Source organism: Malus domestica, chromosome 06, assembly GCF_042453785.1.
Source record: "Malus domestica chromosome 06, GDT2T_hap1".
In the NCBI taxonomy this organism is placed as follows: domain Eukaryota; kingdom Viridiplantae; phylum Streptophyta; class Magnoliopsida; order Rosales; family Rosaceae; genus Malus; species Malus domestica.
Window position 1 is genome coordinate 2,813,655 of NC_091666.1, and position 19,537 is coordinate 2,833,191.

Genomic DNA, 19,537 nt, shown 5'->3' on the forward strand with positions numbered 1-19,537 from the left:
TGCACCTTAGGCCTTATTCCCACTAAAAATCTGATTGTTTTAACCTAATTTCTGGTGGATTTGGGCTTCTAGAAACCCTAATTTGATTACCCTAGGGTTTTGGATGCCTATATATACTCATTATAACCCCTAGATCAGATACCACCCCCTCCATAATTCAGAAATTCGTCCAACACATTCAGTCCCCTTTGTCGCAGCCTTCCTTCACCAATCTGCCATATTTCCACACTTTGCCGCAACCCCCATGTCCCCAAAACACTACCATATCATCATTTACCTACTCATCCATCCAAATAACCCCTAGAACCTGTCTCTAGTCCTTGTGCCGCAGCCAAGAGGAGGAGAGAAAGCTTGGGACGTTCACGCCATTCAATTGAGGGTTGCTGGAACGTTTTAGGTGTTGTCTTTCCTTTGATTTCCATGTTTAATTTTGATACTCTTTGTGTTGTGAGTATGAGGAACTAAACCCCCCTTGGCTAGGGGGAATTCGAAACCATGTTTATGCTTGCTATATGAATTGATTACCTCTAATTGTGTTTCATAAGTTGTGATTTCAATTTATTTATCTTTATGAACTATAACTGATTTGTGTATGTTTGTTGAGAGTGCACGCTTAATTTTCATGCATAAATTGAATGCTAGGATATAAGGGAATTTCACCTAATCGTTATGAACTTATATTCGCAAGTGGTAAAGGTTGTTGATCACAATCGTGTTAAGTAAATTCTTGGCATGAGTTTCATGCAATTCATAGTAACAAGTGCCTCGTCAATGCTTGTGGTTTTCGTAGTACTTAATGATTCTTGCTTGTATCTCTATTATCCAATTCATGTGGGGAACTTGTAGGGAATGTTTGGGTTGTCATATGCAATCATTCAATCTAATAACTTTAGGAAAATCTGAAAGTTAACTAGTGTAATTCACGGTTAATTTGGGGCGTTGAGAATTCGTAAGTTATTGAAATACAATTAGAAATCGTTTTGTAAGCAAGTATAACATGTGTGGAGAAGAACCCCTTAGCTAGCTATCCATCCTTTTCATCCAAAAACGTTTTACAATCTGTTTTGTTTTAAAGTTTCTGTTTTGTTTTCAATTTTCGTCCAAAACAAATCCCCCTTTATTTTGAAGTCTTAGATTAGTTAGAAGATGTTTTGATTTGTGTTTCTAAGTGTTTTGATTCAAGTTTTCACCCAAATTCGTCCAAGTTCTTGTTAGGTTCTCAAAACTGCCCAGAAAGTGGTTTTTAGGCAGTTTTGAGTCATTAGGTTGCTGTTTTGAGTTTTAGGTTTGTTTAAGTGTTTTAACCTTTAGTTTTGCATTCTTTGAGTCTAGTTTAGTGTTTTAACTTTGTTTTTGAGTTTTTAAGTCAGTTTCCAAGTATTTAGCAATCCCTTCTAATCCCCGGTCCAGAACGATCCCTACTTACATACTTTACTACAATTTTCAAAAGAGGGTTTAATTTGTGTGCTTATCTATTTCGCATCAAAATGGATGATATAAATGCATGAAATATATGAGTGATCAAATACCCCCAAACTTACATTTTTGCTAGTCCTCTAGCAAAACAAAACACAAAACAAAACCATTTAACTAAGACTAGATTCAACAACTTGGTAGCCAACTTCTCAATTTCGATTTCAGAGATAAGTGTTAATCATGAAACAAACAACCAAGAACTAATCAAGAGATCAAAACATCATCCAATAGTTAACCAAATTTCCTTCAAACAAAAACATTGAAAAGCCATGTGTGAGCTAGCCATGTCAATGCAACTCCAAGCTCCTTTAAATCATCATATGCAAACATGTGAGTTTCTCACAAGACATATGCTCATTCACTTATAAGTTTTGGTTAATGTGTTTCACTCAAGTGATCTCATTGTACATGCCGCCATATGCTTGCTTGTCCAGCTAACTCGCTTATCAATATTTAAGTAATACCTTTGGTTCAATGGGACTTTATTACGGTTGTAATGGGGCTAAAGGTGATAGGCTAATGAAAGAAAGGATATGGAAATCAAAAATTTTGAGAAAGTATACTTTGGTAGTTTTCCAACATCTCAATATCACACCACCTCAAATTGAAAGCAAAATAATAAAACTTCGAGCACCTGTTACTCCCCAAATTTAACTTCAAAAGGAAATTTATACTCTACCAACACATTTTCAACAAATCAACACTCTCCAATTTTCATATATTTCGCTTTTTTTTTTTAATGAAAGAAACAAATCTGCAAAAGCTACATCACCCATCAAATTCACATTTCATTGTAATACACATGCTTCATCCATCTTTCTACATAAATGAAACCCCCAAAAGTACAACCCATGTAATACTTTCTCAAAACAATAAGGAATCGATTTTTGTGTTATGGGCTTGATGAGTAGATTTTATATTATATATTTTACCCTAATCTTAGTATATTTTGGTTAATATTTTAGAAGAATTTTGATACTTTGAATTGTATTTTCAATATAGGACTTTCGACTTCCTCTGGAGCAAAACAGGACCAAATGGACGAATTTTGGAGTAATTCCAGTTGGAGGACGTTCGTGAGTCACTTAGCTTGATCGTATCAAAATTTGGGATTTTTCCACCAAGCGGTGGTTTTCTGGCGATGAAATAGAAAAGCAATGCGCAGTGCTGGAAAGTGACGTTTTTGGGCTTAAATTGCGTTTTTGGAGCCCAAGATGACCTCGGATGGGTTCGTGGCCTTCTGGAAAAGTGTTCAGAATAGTCCAAACATTAAATCCTGCTATATTGGGCCAGTTTTGGAGCAGCTTATGGGCCAAAACGTGGCTGTTCAAATTTTAGACGAATTTTTATCATTTAATTTAGGGTTATGTTTTCTAGGGTTTTGTGTGGTGGCTTGGCAAATATATTGCTGAGCCTTCTACAGTTTTAAGGACACATTATTTTTATGCAATATTGGAGATAGAGAGAAGTGCTAGGGTTTTGAAGATTTTCTACTTGAAGGTGCTTTCAATCCTTTTCTTGAATAATTTTTCTATGATTTCAATTATGAGTATGCGGAACTAATTTCTTTTGCTAGGGCGAAACCTTGAGCCTTAGCATGAATATGTGATTTTTATTTAATTTCTTATGATCGATTGCATGCGTACTTTGAATTGTTAATCACCGGGATAAAAACTATCTAATTGTTTTAATGCCTGATCACCATTAGGATTTTTATTTAATTTCTCATGTTCATATTTGATCCGAACGTCCGGACGGATTGCATGTTAGATATACATTCTATGTTGGAGGTTCCAAGTAGAATATGAATTAGGAAAATCTAACCCTCAAAATGGCATGTGTAGATCATAAGTAATTGGTAAAAATTCAAAGGATTGTTAGGTGATGGTGGAACCCTTTCTTAATTTGATTTCTCTCAAAACTGTTTTCTTTTCTCTCTAGTTCTAATATTGCAGATTGTCTTATCATTAATAGTTAAATTCGTTTTTAATTTAAGTAGGATATAAAATCAATCATCTAAATTTCTACTTTACAATCATTAATTGAAATCTGAATTGTTTCAAATTATTTAATAATCCCTGTGGAGAATGACCTTACAAGATCCGTTTATACTACAATAACCTTGTGATTCTTGCAAGAGGTTTTTATCGCATTCACATAAGCAGTAAAAATCCTATCAAGAAAATGGCGCCGTTGCCGGGAATTATTTAAAATAATCCCTACGAATCAGATTTTCAATTAGTTATTGCTGTTTATACATATAATAAAAAAAATATTTAATTTTCGCATTCATTTAATTTTTACAGATTACAACAGTACAGATATCAGTAATCTGTGCATGTCAGCACCCATTCAACAGTGCAGAAATTGACTCCACTTGATCCAGAGCTTGAGCAGAATTTAAGGAGGAAGCAGAGAGCAAAATTTGCAGCGTCCTCTGCAGGAGACATTTCTGGAATCAGTCTTTACTGGGGACCTGCACAACAAAGAAAAAATGGCTTCCAGAGGCAGGTCTGCCCCTGGGTGAATCACTGACTGCCCATACCACAAATAAACCCAGTTGCATTACATACCCGGCAGTGGAAGAAGGGACTGCATTTGAAATAAAACAGCACATGTTGAATATTCTTCCTACGTTTCATGGGTATCAGATGATCCTAACATGCACATTGCAGAATTTTTAATGGGGTGCAAAAACATTTTGGTGGGGGGATTCACGTCTGAATCTATTAAGCTGCGGTTAATTCCACACTCTAAAAGATCAGGCAAGGAGATGGCTCCTCACACTCCCATCTGGAAGCAATATAACTTGGGCCCAACTCAGTGAATATTTTTTAAACAAGTATTACCCGGCATCTAAGACCCTTGACATGAGAACTCAGATTTTATCTTTTGCCCAAAAGCCAACCGAAGGGTTTCATGAGGCGTGAGAGCGATTTAAAGAGTTGATTAGAAAATGTCCACATTCGGGTATTAACACTTCTGATCAAATGCACATATTTTTTAGAGGGTTGAATATGACTACAAAAACTCTTGTCAACGCTTCATGCCACGTACAAAGACAAAAATGCACAAGAGGCTTGTTTGTTATTTGAAAAAATGGCAGAAGATACTTAGCAGTGGGCAGTTGAGCAGCCACAATCTAGGTCTGTTTTTGAGATGTCAAATGGTTCACCATACGTGTCGGCACAAATTGAAAAAATTGAGAAAAAGCTTGAAAGATTTGACGCAAAATTTGACATGTTATTACAAAGAATTTCAGGTTCACAGGTTGCTGTACAGCAGCCTTTACAAGCTGCTTGCAGCAATTGCGGCGTGGCAAATCATGATTTTTTGAGCTGTCCACATAAAGATATCGGGAGTTTACAGCGGAGCAAGTTAATTCATTTATCAATTTCCAGCGTACCCAATATGACCCGTATTCTAATTTCTACAACCCAGGTTGGAGAGATCATCCTAATCTAAGGTGGGATAAGGAACAACACACTAGCCCTCAATTTCAACAGCAGGTACAGCAACCTGCTGCACCTAAGGCTGCTTGGGAGGTTGCAATTGAAAAATTGGCAAATACTACCACTCAAGAAATTCAAAATTTACATGCAGCAATGAAAAACATGGAAAAACAAATAGGGCAGTTTGCTTTACAGGTTTCAGAAAGAGCCCCGGGTACATTTCCTAGTCAAACAGTACCTAATCCAAGAGGACGAGAAGAATGCAATGCTATACGGACGCTACAGTCTGGCAAAAGTTACAACAACAGACATGAAAATTCTGTTGGGGATTCGCAGGCAGCAGAACTACCCCAAACTAAATTTACAATTTTTGCAGATTCTGAAATTTCTGCAGATTCTGGGCAGTCCCAAGACAGTTCCGAAAATACTGCAGAAGCTTCCACAAAAACTGCAGAACGTGTTTACAAGCCCCCTATGCCGTATCCAGAAAGATTGAAACCTAAAGCTAAAGATCAACAGTTAACAGATTTTATGAAAACTTTGGCTAAAATTCAAATTAATCTGCCACTAATTGATGCCATCAAGAACATTCCGTCTTATGCCAAGTTTTTGAAGGATGTTTGCACAAAGAAAAAGAAGCTTGTTAATTTCGAGAAAGTGATTCTTACAGAACAATGCAGTGCGGTCTTATTTCATAAATTGCCTCCAAAGAAAAAAGATCCGGTAAGTTTTACTATCTCTTGCACCATTGGAAATTGTGATTTTAGTAATGCTTTAATTGACTTAGGTGCTAGTGTGAACTTAATGCCATATTCTATTTTCAAACATCTAGGTGAAGGGAAGCTAAAGCCAACCTCCAGCATTATTCAATTGGCTGACCGTTAAACTACCTACCCTAGAGGAGTCATTGAAGATGTTATTGTGAAGGTTGATGATTTATATTTACCAGCTGATTTTATGGTGTTGGACATGGATGAGGATTTGACAACTCCCATTATTTTGGGCCGCCTATTTCTGGCAACAGCCCGGACGACGTGGAAGCCGGAACATTAACATTCCGGGTTGAAGATCAAACTGTTGTTTTCAAGTTGTTTGAAGCAAGCATACATTCATGTGACAAGCAAGAATGCATGCGTGTTGATGCACTGGATGGTTTACCAAGTCCTAAACTACAGCACCAAAGGGTGCTACATGAAGACCATCCAATTAACACTTTGAAAAAACATGAAAATTTGCCAAGCAGCCCAAATTTTAAGAAAATACACCCCGGTAAAGAAGTGTGGTTATTAAGTTCAGATTTCAAGTCATTTCCAGGGAACCAAGAGTCTCGATGGAAAGGCCCTTTTCTGGTTACTAAAGTTTTTCACAATGGTAATGTGGACATTAAGGCTAAGGGTACAGAGTTCTCATTGAAGGTGACCAAACATCAACTAAAGCCATGCATAGAGAAATTTGGTGTAGGCGAGTCTTTGACTCTGAAGGCAGCAGTGATCTAGCCACCGGACTTCTGCAACGTCTAGCTACAGACTTAAAATAAAACGCTTATTGGGAGGCAACCCAATTTTTCTAAACTCTTCCCTAATTTTAATTTTCGTTTAATTTTCTCTTTAATATAAAAAAAAACATACATAAAAAATTTTAAAAACAATAAAAAAAAAAAAATTTAAAAAAAAATTTTTAAAAAATGAAAGATTGCATATTGATTTTATTTACCCAGTTTATTTGATTTTATTTTAATTTTTTTACGCATATTGGTTAATTGCAGGTTGCGAACGTGGAAAATAAAACGCGACCTATGCTGGAATCCTGCACCCAGCAGCAAGTCTATCGCTCACATCAACATCTACACTATGCTGGAAATTTAAAGCAGTCAACATAAAAAGCCATTCACAGATGCAAGTTTGGGGGTGATTGTTGTAGATCCAGCACATAAACAGAGTTTAGAGCAGTTAATTTTCTGCAGCTCAGTTGTGCGATGCATGGAGGAAGCACAATTAAATCACAGATCCATACACCACAGAATTGAGTACAGCTATTATTACCAGATCTGCAACAATTCCACTTGCAAGGATATGAAATTTTACCACCCAGATTCACCGATCTGGGCTCTTGGAAGCTTGTGCTGTTTGTTTATTGAAGCTAATATTTGTCCACCCTTCTGTTCCTTGGCTATATCATTAATCCGTATACCCCTGCACGAAGAGCACAAATATGAGTACATGCAGGACATCAAATGAACATCTATACATGTCAAAACCGAACTATCCAGATTCGTGAGTTCGCAATCAGATTATTTTTCACCAGATTTATTATTCATGCATTGAAGTTGACTAGTATGTCATTATTCAAGTCTGGGCTGGTTCTTCATTATGTCCTCGAACGGTTCGTGTTCATATGGTCTCCGGTATGTTCTCAGATCAGATCTTGGGCGTACTTCAATTTCTTTCTGGGAGCCCATGTGTTTTAGTTCGCAGTTGTTACCAGTTCAGAGATCCAAGTTATTCAAGTGATTATATGTGTTCAGTTCGTATGGCATCATAAATAAAATGTAGTTGAATATGTAAATGTTGAGTAGTCCAGCAGAAGCAGAAGTACAAGATCGTTACCTTACTTATTTGCAGAGGCCGAGACATTTGTCATTTATGCTGCCTTCAGGAACCACTAGACCGGAAGCTCACAATTTTTGTCTCTCGGTTGTACGCTGGAGTTGAGGGAAAAATTTTCAGTCCCAGTAGGGGTTATTATTCCAGTATCAGATCTTAATCAATCAATCAAAAGGGTTATGGTTTCTACCTAAAAATTTGCAGATCCGTGAGTTTGGAAGCTTTTCGACTTTGTCTTTTCTGTCTCTTGGTGCATCTCGGACACCTACTACGGAGAAAAAAAATCTGTGTAAGCTTCTACGGCGACTTATCACGCAAATATAACTTGCAAAAAAATTTCGCAAGCTAAGAGACATGGATCTTGAACTAGGAAAGAGTGATTACCGGGGCATGTGCAAAATGGTACTCAAATTTCTGATGGCTTGAGGCTTGGGAGACATGATTTTGTGGAGTTGAGATGGCGATTCAGGGTGATGTTGTCTCGGATTCGAAATTATTGGGGGCCTCACACCGATAAAACCACATGCATGTGTTAGTTTTTGTTCCAGTTCTCTAAAACACATAAATCTAAACAGGAAATCCACAAGATTTGAGCAGGGATTTACCTTCCTGCTTATCAGTTTTTCCACTTCCTGTCACCATGGTTGTGTTCGAGAAACACGGAGGTATGTTGATAGCTGGGCTGTTGATTGCAGCATAGCTGCCATATTTAGAGAGGATGAAGATGCAACTGTGGAAAGAAAAAAATTGTGGAAAAAAAAAAAGGTATTTGTCATTTTTTTAGACAAATGGGGTCTGAGACGCCATGATTTAGAGAGAGCAGAGGAATGGGGTTCTAAGGCAATGCGACTAAATGGGACGGAAGAAAAATGGGGTTGAGGAAAATGGGAGGTTTAAATGGAGAGTAAGAGCATTTTCAGATCTACGAGAAAGAGAGAGATATGGACACATGGGATTGATCTTAACCGTTTATTTGGAATCCTAAACTGTTTTGCACGGAGGAACTAAAGAGCCGTTTGGCTCTTGGTTTAATCACACAAAGAGAGCAGGAGGGCTCTGTGCTCGAGGTCAGTCAGAAGAAAAAAAACAATATTACATTTCAAATTGCACGCCAGTTGGATCCTTTCCATTTCCCAGGAATCCAATGTTTGTGTATGGTGTTCGAGGCACCATGTTGGTCAGGCCATGCTGGGCCACGTGATGCCTGCTGGTTTTCAATGAAAGGCTAGGCGTGGCTTTTGTTGGGCCACTCCTTTCTCCACCAGCATGTCGTTTTCAATGCCAGGTTTTGTTCTTTCTTTTCTTTTCATTTTATTATATATATATATATTTCATTTTATTTTCTTCTTTTCGTTTCTTGGTTCTTTTTAGTAATAGTTTTTTTTGTGTGTTTTATTTTATTGTTTTGTTTTTTTTGGGTTCTTTTATTTTAGTTTCCACACCTTGAGGACAAAGTGTGAAATAAGTTTGGGGGTGGGAACGTAAATTTTAGTTTTTTTTTATTGTTGTGTCCGTTTAAAAATTTTCTTTATTCCTAAGTTAATATCCATAGAGTATTTTAAGCGTTAGAACAAATGGACATGGTGAAAGTTAATCTCATATTAGAGTCATTTCTATTTATCGTTGCTTAGACACTAATTCATGAATTATACTTTGAACTTTGCACATCACACCAACATGGTTTGTGGGGAGTGAGATTGAAATACTTGCTTTTAGTCTAAGTTTATTTTTAATTTTTAATTTTTGTTTTAAGTAAAGTCAGTTATTATTGTGAATAAAGTAATAATTGTCTCACCCGAGGTTTTGCTTAGTAACCGGGCCAGTCCTGCCTAATCAGCAGTGATTCTCGCGTCAAACGGTAGAGTTTTGGCATGGGGCAGGGTGGTTAGTTGGTTTCGTAGCCTTTTCAGCTCGGGTTAATAAGTCCTTAGGGGTGTTCTACACCTAGTGCCCTAAAGCCCTAGTGGTTTGGGAGTCATTGACCTAAAGCTCGCTACATGGGTTGGATTGAAAGCTTAAGTGAACTGACATTGCACGACCACTACTGTTACTGAAAAAAAAAAAGTTATATATGAAGAAAAAAAAAAGAGAAAAAAAAAATTTGAAAAAGAAAAAAGAAAGAGAGTTATATTTAAAGTTATTATGTGTGAAATAAATAAGGACGAGAGGTAAGGGTTTTAGTCAAGTCTCCTTAATTATATTGGTTCACTTTACACCAAAGGAAGTTTATGAATTTTTTTCTATTTGATTCTAAATGGCTTAGACTCTGTGGTGGGATTAGTTGGAACTTTTGAAAAGATGTTCTAGTTTTTAAAATTTGCTATGGAAGGCAACTTTGAAGGTGAAAATTTTTGTCAGTTAATTTTAGCTAGTTGTTTAGTTTGTTAAGTTTTTATTTTTGTTTGAGTCTTGTTTTGCTTGAGGACAAGCAAAAAGCTAAGTTTGGGGGTATTTGATGAGTAGATTTTATATTATATATTTTACCCTAATCTTAGTATATTTTGGTTAATATTTTAGAAGAATTTTGATACTTTGAATTGTATTTTCAATATAGGACTTTCGACTTCCTCTGGAGCAAAACAGGACCAAATGGACGAATTTTGGAGTAATTCCAGTTGGAGGACGTTCGTGAGTCACTTAGCTTGATCGTATCAAAATTTGGGATTTTTCCACCAAACGGTGGTTTTCTGGCGATGAAATAAAGAAGCAATGCGCAGTGCTGGAAAATGACGTTTTTGGGCTTAAATTGCGTTTTTGGAGCCCAAGATGACCTCGGATGGGTTCGTGGCCTTCTGGAAAAGTGTTTAGAATAGTCCAAACATTAAATCCAGCTATATTGGGCCAGTTTTGGAGCAGCTTATGGGCCAAAACGTGGCTGTTCAGATTTTAGACGATTTTTTATCATTTAATTTAGGGTTATGTTTTCTAGGGTTTTGTGTGGTGGCTTGGCAAATATATTGCTGAGCCGTCTACAGTTTTAAGGACACATTATTTTTATGCAATATTGGAGATAGAGAGAAGTGCTAGGGTTTTGAAGATTTTCTACTTGAAGGTGCTTTCAATCCTTTTCTTGAATAATTTTTCTATGATTTCAATTATGAGTATGCGGAACTAATTTCTTTTGCTAGGGCGAAACCTTGAGCCTTAGCATGAATATGTGATTTTTTATTTAATTTCTTATGATCGATTGCATGCGTACTTTGAATTGTTAATCACCGGGATATAAACTATCTAATTGTTTTAATGCCTGATCACCATTAGGATCTTTAGAAAAGTAATTTGATGCAATTTTGGTCGGAAGGTTCCCTGAAATTGACGCTGGCTTCTTGTGATTAATAATTGTAATTTCGCTTAGGATGAATATCACGTCTTAAGGATTGCATGGTTTTTCAAAGGATTTTCATAAAGCATAATGAGTCTTTCATGTTCATATTTGATCCGAACGTCCGGACGGGTTGCATGTTAGATATACATTCTATGTTGGAGGTTCCAAGTAGAATATGAATTAGGAAAATCTAACCTTCAAAATGGCATGTGTAGATCATAAGTAATTGGTAAAAATTCATAGGATTGTTAGGTGATGGTGGAACCCTAGTGCTTTCTTAATTTGATTTCTCTCAAAACTGTTTTCTTTTCTCTCTAGTTTTAATATTGCAGATTGTCTTATCATTAATAGTTAAATTCGTTTTTAATTTAAGTAGGTTATAAAATCAATCATCTAAATTTCTACTTTACAATCATTAATTGGAATCTGAATTGTTTCTTATTATTTAATAATCCCTGTGGAGAATGACCTTGCGAGATCCGTTTATACTACAATAACCTTGTGATTCTTGCAAGTAAAATAGGAGGTTTTTATCGCATTCACATAAGCAGTAAAAATCCTATCAGGGCTCAACTCCAATATTGAAGCAAGGTAAAGAGATGTGGCTAACAAAGAAATGGCTTAGTTAAAGGCTCAATGGGCTACTACAGATAAACATAGCATATAAGGTAGGCATGAAAGGCTCAAACGATCCAAAGATGGCCTATGTCACTTCCAAGTTATCACATGAATTGATTAATGAATCGAGTAGTATAAAGCAAGTTCTAGAGATACATGTACAGTGAGATCATACGCACAAGAAGGAATGAGATTGATGCATAATGGTTCAATCATGTATAGGCTCAAAAACTCACAAGGTTTACATAATCTCACATGATTCACATATGAAACGCTAAATCATGCTCTAGTTTCAGATTGACAAGACTAGGCACATTTATTTTTCAAGTTGATTTCTGGAAATCACCGTTAACACAAAGACATCGAAAAGAACTTAGACTTCTTGAAAGTAAGAAGAAAATTAAGATCAAATCTCATCATTGAATTGAGAAGTAGCTACAAACAACAATAAAAATGCAAAAACTCTTTTTTTTGTTGTTTTTTTATTTATTTAATAAATAAACTAACGAAATATATTTCCACCCCCAAACTTAATTATAGCATTGTCCCCAATGATAATGGAAGGAATTTTTGAACAATAAGACATAAAAATGGAATGAAAGAAATATAAAATGAAATAAAGACATAAAGAAAAGGAAAGAACACACCAATTTGTGTAGGCGAATCTCGAACTGGTTTGGACTCCTGAGCGAGGAATATCAGAGTTCCTTGGTTTCAAATCAGACTCATTCTGCTGGGTTGATTTGATTGTGCAGTCTGCATGCTTCTCTGCTTGTTTCTTATGCACGGCAGGCAGGCACGAGGTAGAGGTGTTGATCTGTTTCTTTCTTCAATCTTTCCAAGTGCCCACCTCTTGCTTTCTTTCTCCTAGTCCCTAGCTGAGGATGAATTGGCAAATTGTCTCCACATGCATCGAGGTTTCATTTTCACTTCCCTTATCTGTTCCCTAGGCAGATGTGGTAAACGAAGAGAAAGCATAAAATGATGAAGATGAGTACTCGAGAGCAAGGCTAGGTAAGCAATCAGGAAGGGGTTCTAGGCAGTCGGTTCTAGATCGGAAGATTGATACCAAGTGCTGGCTGATTGCTCTCTTTCTCCTTGTCCTAAAACAACGAAAAAGATAAGGACAGTGAGAAAGCATGATATGAGATACTCTTGCTTTCAACCTTCATGATATGAAATACTTTTGCTTTGGATGGGTTGTTTGCAGAGGTACCCCAAGGAATAAGGAACACTGAGGGACTCGAGAGGGTTTGTTGGAAAGGCATTCTTGAAGATGATGGAAGGTTATGTATGTCTGCCTTGCCATGGAGGGTGAAGGTCGAATTTATAGGAAATAATAACCGGTACTGTTCTTTCACCCTTCTCGGCAACCGTTGGATGATTGAACAGTAAACTTCACGTGCTTTCTACTTTACCAGAAATCGTCGACAGATTACCTGTGGTTTCCGTAAGCTGAGTGTGCATGTGACAAATGCTGACACGTCTGGATAAAGCAGATTCCTCTCTGATTTCTGAGCTTGCCTCTTCGAAATCTGAGCTCCGTCGAGTGCAGAGGGTGCATGTGACGAGTGCAGACAAATCTGGAAAAGAAGATTTGCCGTGGTTTCTGAGCAAGCTCAGCTTTTGAGAAAGCGAACGCCTCTTTGATTTTTTTAGTTGGCCTCTTTGATATCTGGAATTGCCTCTTCGATCTCTGAAATCCCATCGCATGCTGATTTTTATAGAGGTATGCAGGACGTTCAAAGCACACTTGAATTTCTGCCTGTAAAAACTCCCTCTTTGCATTTCTACGATCTTGACTTGTCCGACCTCTTCTTTCTTTAACACCTCTGAAAAATGTCTGGCCCTTCCGACCGTCGTTTTAACTTGAACTTTGGTGAAGAGGCAGCTCCGCCTTCTCCAGACAACATATGGCGCCCATCCTTCATATCCCCTACTAGTCCCCTTACCGTTGGGGATTTGGTGATGAAGAATGATATGACAGCTGCGGTGGTGGCCAGGAACCTTGTCACTCCTAAAGATAACAGACTTCTTGCCAAACGGTCTGATGAGTTGGCTGTTAAGGAATCTTTGGCTCTCAGTGTGCAGTGTGCAGGTTCTGTGTCCAACATGGCCCAACGCCTATTTGCCCGAACCCGTCAAGTTGAATCATTGGCGGCTGAAGTGATGAGTCTCAAGGAGGAGATTAGAGGGCTTAAGCATGAAAATAAACAATTACATAGGCTCGCACATAATTATGCTACAAACATGAAGAGGAAGATTGACCAGATGCAGGAATCTGATGGTCAGATTTTACTTGATCATCAGCAGTTTGTGGGTTTGTTCCAACATCATTTGCCTTCGTCTTCTGGGGCTGTACCGCGTAGTGAAGCTCCGAATGATCAACCTCTGATGCCTCCTCTTTCTGGGGCTCCACCGACAGCTGAAGCTCCGCCGACTACTGAGACTTCTCCTAAGCAACCTTTGTGAAGGCTCCCTTTTGTATTTATATGCTTAATGTTCCTTTCGTTTTTATGAATGTAAAAATACCTTGCAAGAAGTTGTGGTAGAGATTGCAAAATCATTACCTGCATAAAGGAACATAAATAGGACTTAAACACAAAAACCAGAAAACAAGAGAAAAACAGAACAAGAACATTTAAAATTATTCAAAATAAAGATGAAAGATAGAAAGCTTGGGTTGCCTCCAAAGAAGCGCTTTCTTTAACATCTTGCAGCTGGACGATGCCTCCAGTCACACTTCCCTAGGTTCCATGGCATGGAAGTGAACTTCGAATGGAAGGTGATACTTGAAGTGATCCGGCATTTGGACTAAAAACTTCCCCAATTTGCAGTGAAATCAAATGATGACCCCCAAACTATAATTCTGCAATCAACTCCAAGGGTGGACATAACCCAAATTCAAAGAAAAGAAATAATTCAGTTTAGCACGCAAGAAAATTGAAAATGACAGAAAAAAGGCAATGAATATAAATATTGGGTTGCCTCCCAATAAGCGGTTGCTTTTACGTCCGCAGCCAGACGGTACCAAGAGTAATCATCCAAAGGGAACTGGTTCTTGGAGAGGGACAACCTCCACATCATGCTCCGTAAAAGACTCGTAATTTGGCTTGAGTCTATGCCCATTCACTTTGAACATGTATCCGGTCTTTGCACTTTGGATTTCCACTGCACCATGAGTAAAAATATTTGTTATAACAAATGGACCAACCCATCGAGAACGAAGCTTACCTGAAAATAACCGAAGGCGATAATTAAATAGAAGAACTTTCTGTCCAATAACAAAGCTCTTCCTTAAGATCATCTTGTCATGAAATGCCTTTGATTTCTCCTTGTATATTCGACTAGACTCGTATGCATCATTCCGGGTTTCATCTAACTCATTTAATTGAAGCTTCCTTTGCTTTCCGGCAACACTTATGTTCATGTTGTAGGATTTGATCACCCAATAAGCTTTGTGCTCTAACTCTACTGGAAGACGGCATGGTTTCCCATAAATTAACCGAAATGGGGACATTCCAATAGGAGTCTTATAGGCAGTCATATAAGCCCACAATGCATCGTTCAAGTGCATGCTCCAATCCTTCCTACTAGGACTCACAGTTTTCTCCAAAATTTGCTTCACCTCACGATTTGATACTTCACCTTGACCGCTAGTTTGCGGATGATAAGGTGTAGACACCTTATGTGTGACATTGTACTTCCCAAGCAACGCTTCAAATGTTCGATTGCAAAAATGACTCCCTCCATCGCTAATGATTGCTCTAGGTATTCCAAATCTTGCAAAGATGTTACTCTTAATAAAATCTGAAACAACTTTTGAATCATTAGTTTTGGTGGCTTTTGCTTCCACCCATTTAGAAACATAATCCACAGCCAATAAAATGTAAAGAAAACCATTTGAAGATGGAAAAGGTCCCATGAAATCAATGCCCCACACATCAAAGATCTCAACAACCAACATAGGGGTTTGTGGCATTTGATTTCTTGGGCCCAAGTTACTTGTTCGTTGACAACGATCACATGTTGCATAAAACTCGTACGCATCCTTAAACAAACTAGGCCAATAAAAACCACTCTCTAACACCTTCAGGGTTGTCCTCTTTGCTCCAAAATGGCCACCACATGCATAAGAATGACAAAAAGTTAGAATAGATTTAAACTCAGATTCGGGGACACACCTTCTAATCAATTGACCAGTGCAATATTTCCACAAATAAGGATCATCCTACTCGTAGTATTTGGCGGTTTTGACAATCTTATCTTTTTGAGCATGTGTAAAATCATCCGGAATCTTTTTGATGACCTTATAATTGATAATATTTGCATACTAAGGGTCAGTAATCTTTAATGAAAACAGTTGCTCATCTGGAAAACTTTCACGTAAAGGGATGAGATCTTCCTCTGTGTTTGAATGCACAAGTCGGCTAAGATGATCTGCTACAACATTCTCACTCCCTTTCTTATCCTTGATCTCCAAGTCAAACTCTTGAAGCAGAAGTATCCATCGAATGAGTCGTGGTTTTGCATCTTTTTTTGTGAGTAGATACTTCAAAACTACATGGTCAGAAAACACAATAACTTTAGTCCCTATCAGATAAGATCTAAATTTTTCTAAAGCAAATACAACAGCTAGAAGCTCATTCTCTGTTGTTGAATAATTCAACTGTGCATCATTGAGTGTTCGAGATGTATAATAGATGACATGTGGCAATTTGTTGACACGCTGCCCTAGAACTGCACCAACAGCATAGTCTGAAGCATCGCACATTAACTCAAAAGGTAAACTCCAATCTGGTGGCATGATTACAGGAGCCGTGGATAACAACTCCTTAAGCTTATTGAATGCTACCACACATTCTTCATTCATATCAAATGTTACATCCTTTTGAAGTAAACGACACAAGGGTCTAGAAATCATTGAGAAGTCCTTCATAAACCTACGGTAGAAACCTGCATGTCCAAGAAAAGAACGAATCCCCCTGACAGTAGTAGGGATGGGTAAAGAACTAACAAGTTCTACTTTAGATTTATCAACTTTAATTCCCTTTTCAGATATGATATGCCCTAGAACTAATCCATACGAAACCATGAAATGGCATTTTTCCCAATTTAACACTAGATTAGTTTCTTGACTACGTTTTAAAACTAGGGACAGATTATGTAGACATGTATCAAAAGAATCATCATAAACTGAAAAATCATCCATGAACACTTCAATTATTTTCTCAATCATATTAGAAAAGATACTTACTTTGAAATGTGGCAGGGGCGTTGCATAGTCCAAACGGCATCATCCGGTATGCAAATGTGCCAAATGGACATGTGAAAGTCGTATTTTCTTGATCCTCCAGAGCAACTGCAATTTGATTATACCCAGAATAGCCATCAAGAAAACAATAATGAGAATGACCAGTTAGCCTTTCTAACATTTGATCAATGAATGGGACTGGAAAGTGATCATTGCGTGTGGTGCTATTTATCTTTCGATAGTCTGTACAGACTCTCCAACTATTTTGCAAACGTGTAGGCATTAGCTCATTAGCTTCATTCTTAACAACTGTGACTCCAGATCGTTTAGGGACTACTTGAATAGGGCTTACCCACTTGCTATCCGAAATAGGATATATGATGCCAACATCAAGAAGTTTGATAACCTCTTTTTTTACGACTTCCATCATGAGTGGGTTACGGCGTTGAGCTTCCTTAGTTGGTTTTGCACCTCATTCCAGCAGAATCCTATGCATACATGTAGCTGGATTTATACCTTTGATATCTACAATGATCCAAGCTATGGCAGTTTTGTGATCCTTCAGTACCCGGATCAGTTTTTCCCCATCTTCTGTTGAAAGTTGTGACGATATGATGACGGGTAATGTTTCATCCTCTCCCAAAAATGCATACTTCAAATGTTCAGGAATTGGTTTAAGCTCCAATTTAGGTGCCTGAATCACAGAAGGAAGAGTTTTTTCGTTAGAAGTAGGAAGAGAAATAAAATAGGAATCGTCGGCCAGGAAACATCCCCGACGGAAATTCCTACCACGAACATAGTTTTGGCACGCCCAGTGGGATCTCATTTGTGTTGATCTTGCATGTCCAAGAAGAAAAACCATAAACTTTGCAGAAAGAATACGAAGGATGGTTCTTCTCAACTATTACTACCAATGACAAATCAATCGGGAAATCCTTCTTCCCCATCAGGACAAGTGGTGTTAGAAAGCCCATCTTCATCCGGAAAGTCTGAAGGGAAAGGAACTAATGAGGAATTACAAGCTACTATGATACAAGTATTGAGAAGTATGGAAAAAATCTCTTTGGAGACCACGGGGGAAGTCAATAGACTATGTACCTTAACAGGGAATTTACAGAGAAGGCTAGATCTGGAGTTTTCCAATCCAAAAGGCGCTCAAGGGAGTGGGGTGAGCCAGGTTACCATCACAAGTGAGCCAGTCATTCCCCTATTTCCATTGTTAGAAGAAGAAAAGGATAGGGGAAAGAAGAAACCAGTTCTTGAAGGAAGTCTACCCGTGATAGAGCCGATCCTATAGAAAGAGTTTCCTAGCTTCCCATTATTATCATTTAATAACCGGAAGCAAAGCGAGCAGGAAAGGACAATGTATGGGATGCCCGTAACAACAGGGGAGTCCAGCCAAAAAGAAAGTTCTGCAGCTTCGAATAAACCTCTTCCTTATAGGCCACCCCCATTGGCTCATAAGGGAGGGGGAGCCAACTAGAGAAAGCTTGAATCAAAGAAAGAATCATTCACAGGCAGTGACCGAAGCTCGAAGAACGAGTCCGCCCTTCTCTTCCAGAATAATAATACAGCTACTCAACAACTAAGGGATGAGTTGGCTGAATTGAGGAGGGCAGTGGTTCAAAATGCTCAACCACGAGCTCGCCCAATATTCAGGATTACTTATCAAAAGCCTTATCCTGAATACATTGATGAGCAGAATCCATTTCCTCTCAACTTCAAGATGCCCGCATTCCCAACATTCATATGTGAAGATAGCAGTGTGTCCTCCAGAGATCACATTTTCAAATTCTCTAATTACTGTGTGGCATATGAAGACAACCCAAACTATAAGTTAAGGTTGTTCGGGAATTCATTGGCGGGACTTGCATCTCAGTGGTATTCTCTATTACCCCCTAACTCTATTGCCGATTGGGGGCAAATGGAGATGGCTTTCCATGAACAATTTTACAAAATAGAACCAGAAATGACTATTAATGAAGTCACCATTCCAATTGCTCCTCTAGTTTATGGATTTCATAAGTCACCACTCCAATCATTGCTTTCGTTAGTGAACCATCATTCATCAACCTTTCTACCTGAGCAGAAGTACTTGATTCCTTCTCCTGGAAGCATCTTACACGACTGGCTTGTCTTTCTGTTCTCTTTTGTTGGTCCCGAAGGGCCCTCAAATTCTCAAAGAAAGAGAAAAAGGAATCATGCTAGGTTTTTTACAGTTGGCCTGCTTTGAAAAGTTCACTCGTAACCTTTTCCAGATCACAAAGAGCCTTAAGGCTAAATGAAGCAGAGAAATCCCTCCTTGCCCATTCTTGGAAAACTCGTTTCTGGTCTGGAAAGCTGGAAGGTGAAGAATGCTTCGAAGTTTTCAGCCTTGTCTCAAGCTGCCCGAATTCTTCAAACAGTTCGGGCAACTTAGCAGTTTTTGAAAATGGAGAAGCAGGAGGGGGATTTCGCACTCCAGTTTCCTCTAATGAGGTAGTGCCTACTGATGGGGCAGTTTTTAGCTCATCAGCCTTCTCAATTCCAGGATGGGCAATCTCGGCACTCCCAATAGTTAAATGAGGCCACAGGGGCTTTGACTTACGAACCAAGCAAGGAGGAGAAGTTTCTTCAAGAACTTGCTGTAAAGACCAAAAGAAGACCAAATTGTTAAATATACAGTTGGACGTAAAGGGAAGTTTTGGGAGGAAGAAATATACCTGACTAAGCCCTCGAGCCTTACAAGGAAGAGCACCGATTCCAGGTTGAGGAGAAGACTCCCTACCACTGACAGGGGAAGAAAAAGATGCGCCTGAACCTTCACCAA

At 38.2% G+C, this 19,537-nt stretch overlaps 1 protein-coding gene, 1 long non-coding RNA gene and 1 other non-coding gene across 4 annotated transcripts; 1 reads left to right on the forward strand and 2 right to left on the reverse strand.

Moving 5' to 3' along the window:
• Positions 1-4,343: 4,343 nt before the first annotated feature.
• On the reverse strand, positions 4,344-4,448 carry LOC139197269 (small nucleolar RNA R71). Its single transcript, XR_011582508.1, has one exon. It is a non-coding gene; the product is annotated as a small nucleolar RNA R71 (small nucleolar RNA).
• Positions 4,449-4,543: 95 nt separating this feature from the next.
• LOC139197189 (uncharacterized) lies at positions 4,544-5,981 on the forward strand. The gene is made up of 4 exons (XM_070823972.1): positions 4,544-4,622; positions 4,739-4,794; positions 4,878-5,651; positions 5,856-5,981. Exons 1-4 carry the CDS (start codon positions 4,544-4,546, stop codon positions 5,979-5,981), a joined length of 1,035 nt encoding a protein of 344 aa, XP_070680073.1.
• An 839-nt stretch (positions 5,982-6,820) lies between these two features.
• Positions 6,821-8,374, reverse strand: LOC139196980 (uncharacterized). 2 transcript variants are annotated; one of them, XR_011581906.1, is made up of 4 exons: positions 7,916-8,374; positions 7,722-7,796; positions 7,535-7,629; positions 6,821-7,120 (listed from the first exon to the last, which is right to left on the reverse strand). It is a non-coding gene; the product is annotated as an uncharacterized lncRNA (long non-coding RNA). The 2 variants fall into 2 exon arrangements; XR_011581907.1 differs by having other exon boundaries at positions 6,941-7,120; positions 7,722-7,799; positions 7,916-8,057.
• Between the last annotated feature and the right edge of the window lie 11,163 nt (positions 8,375-19,537).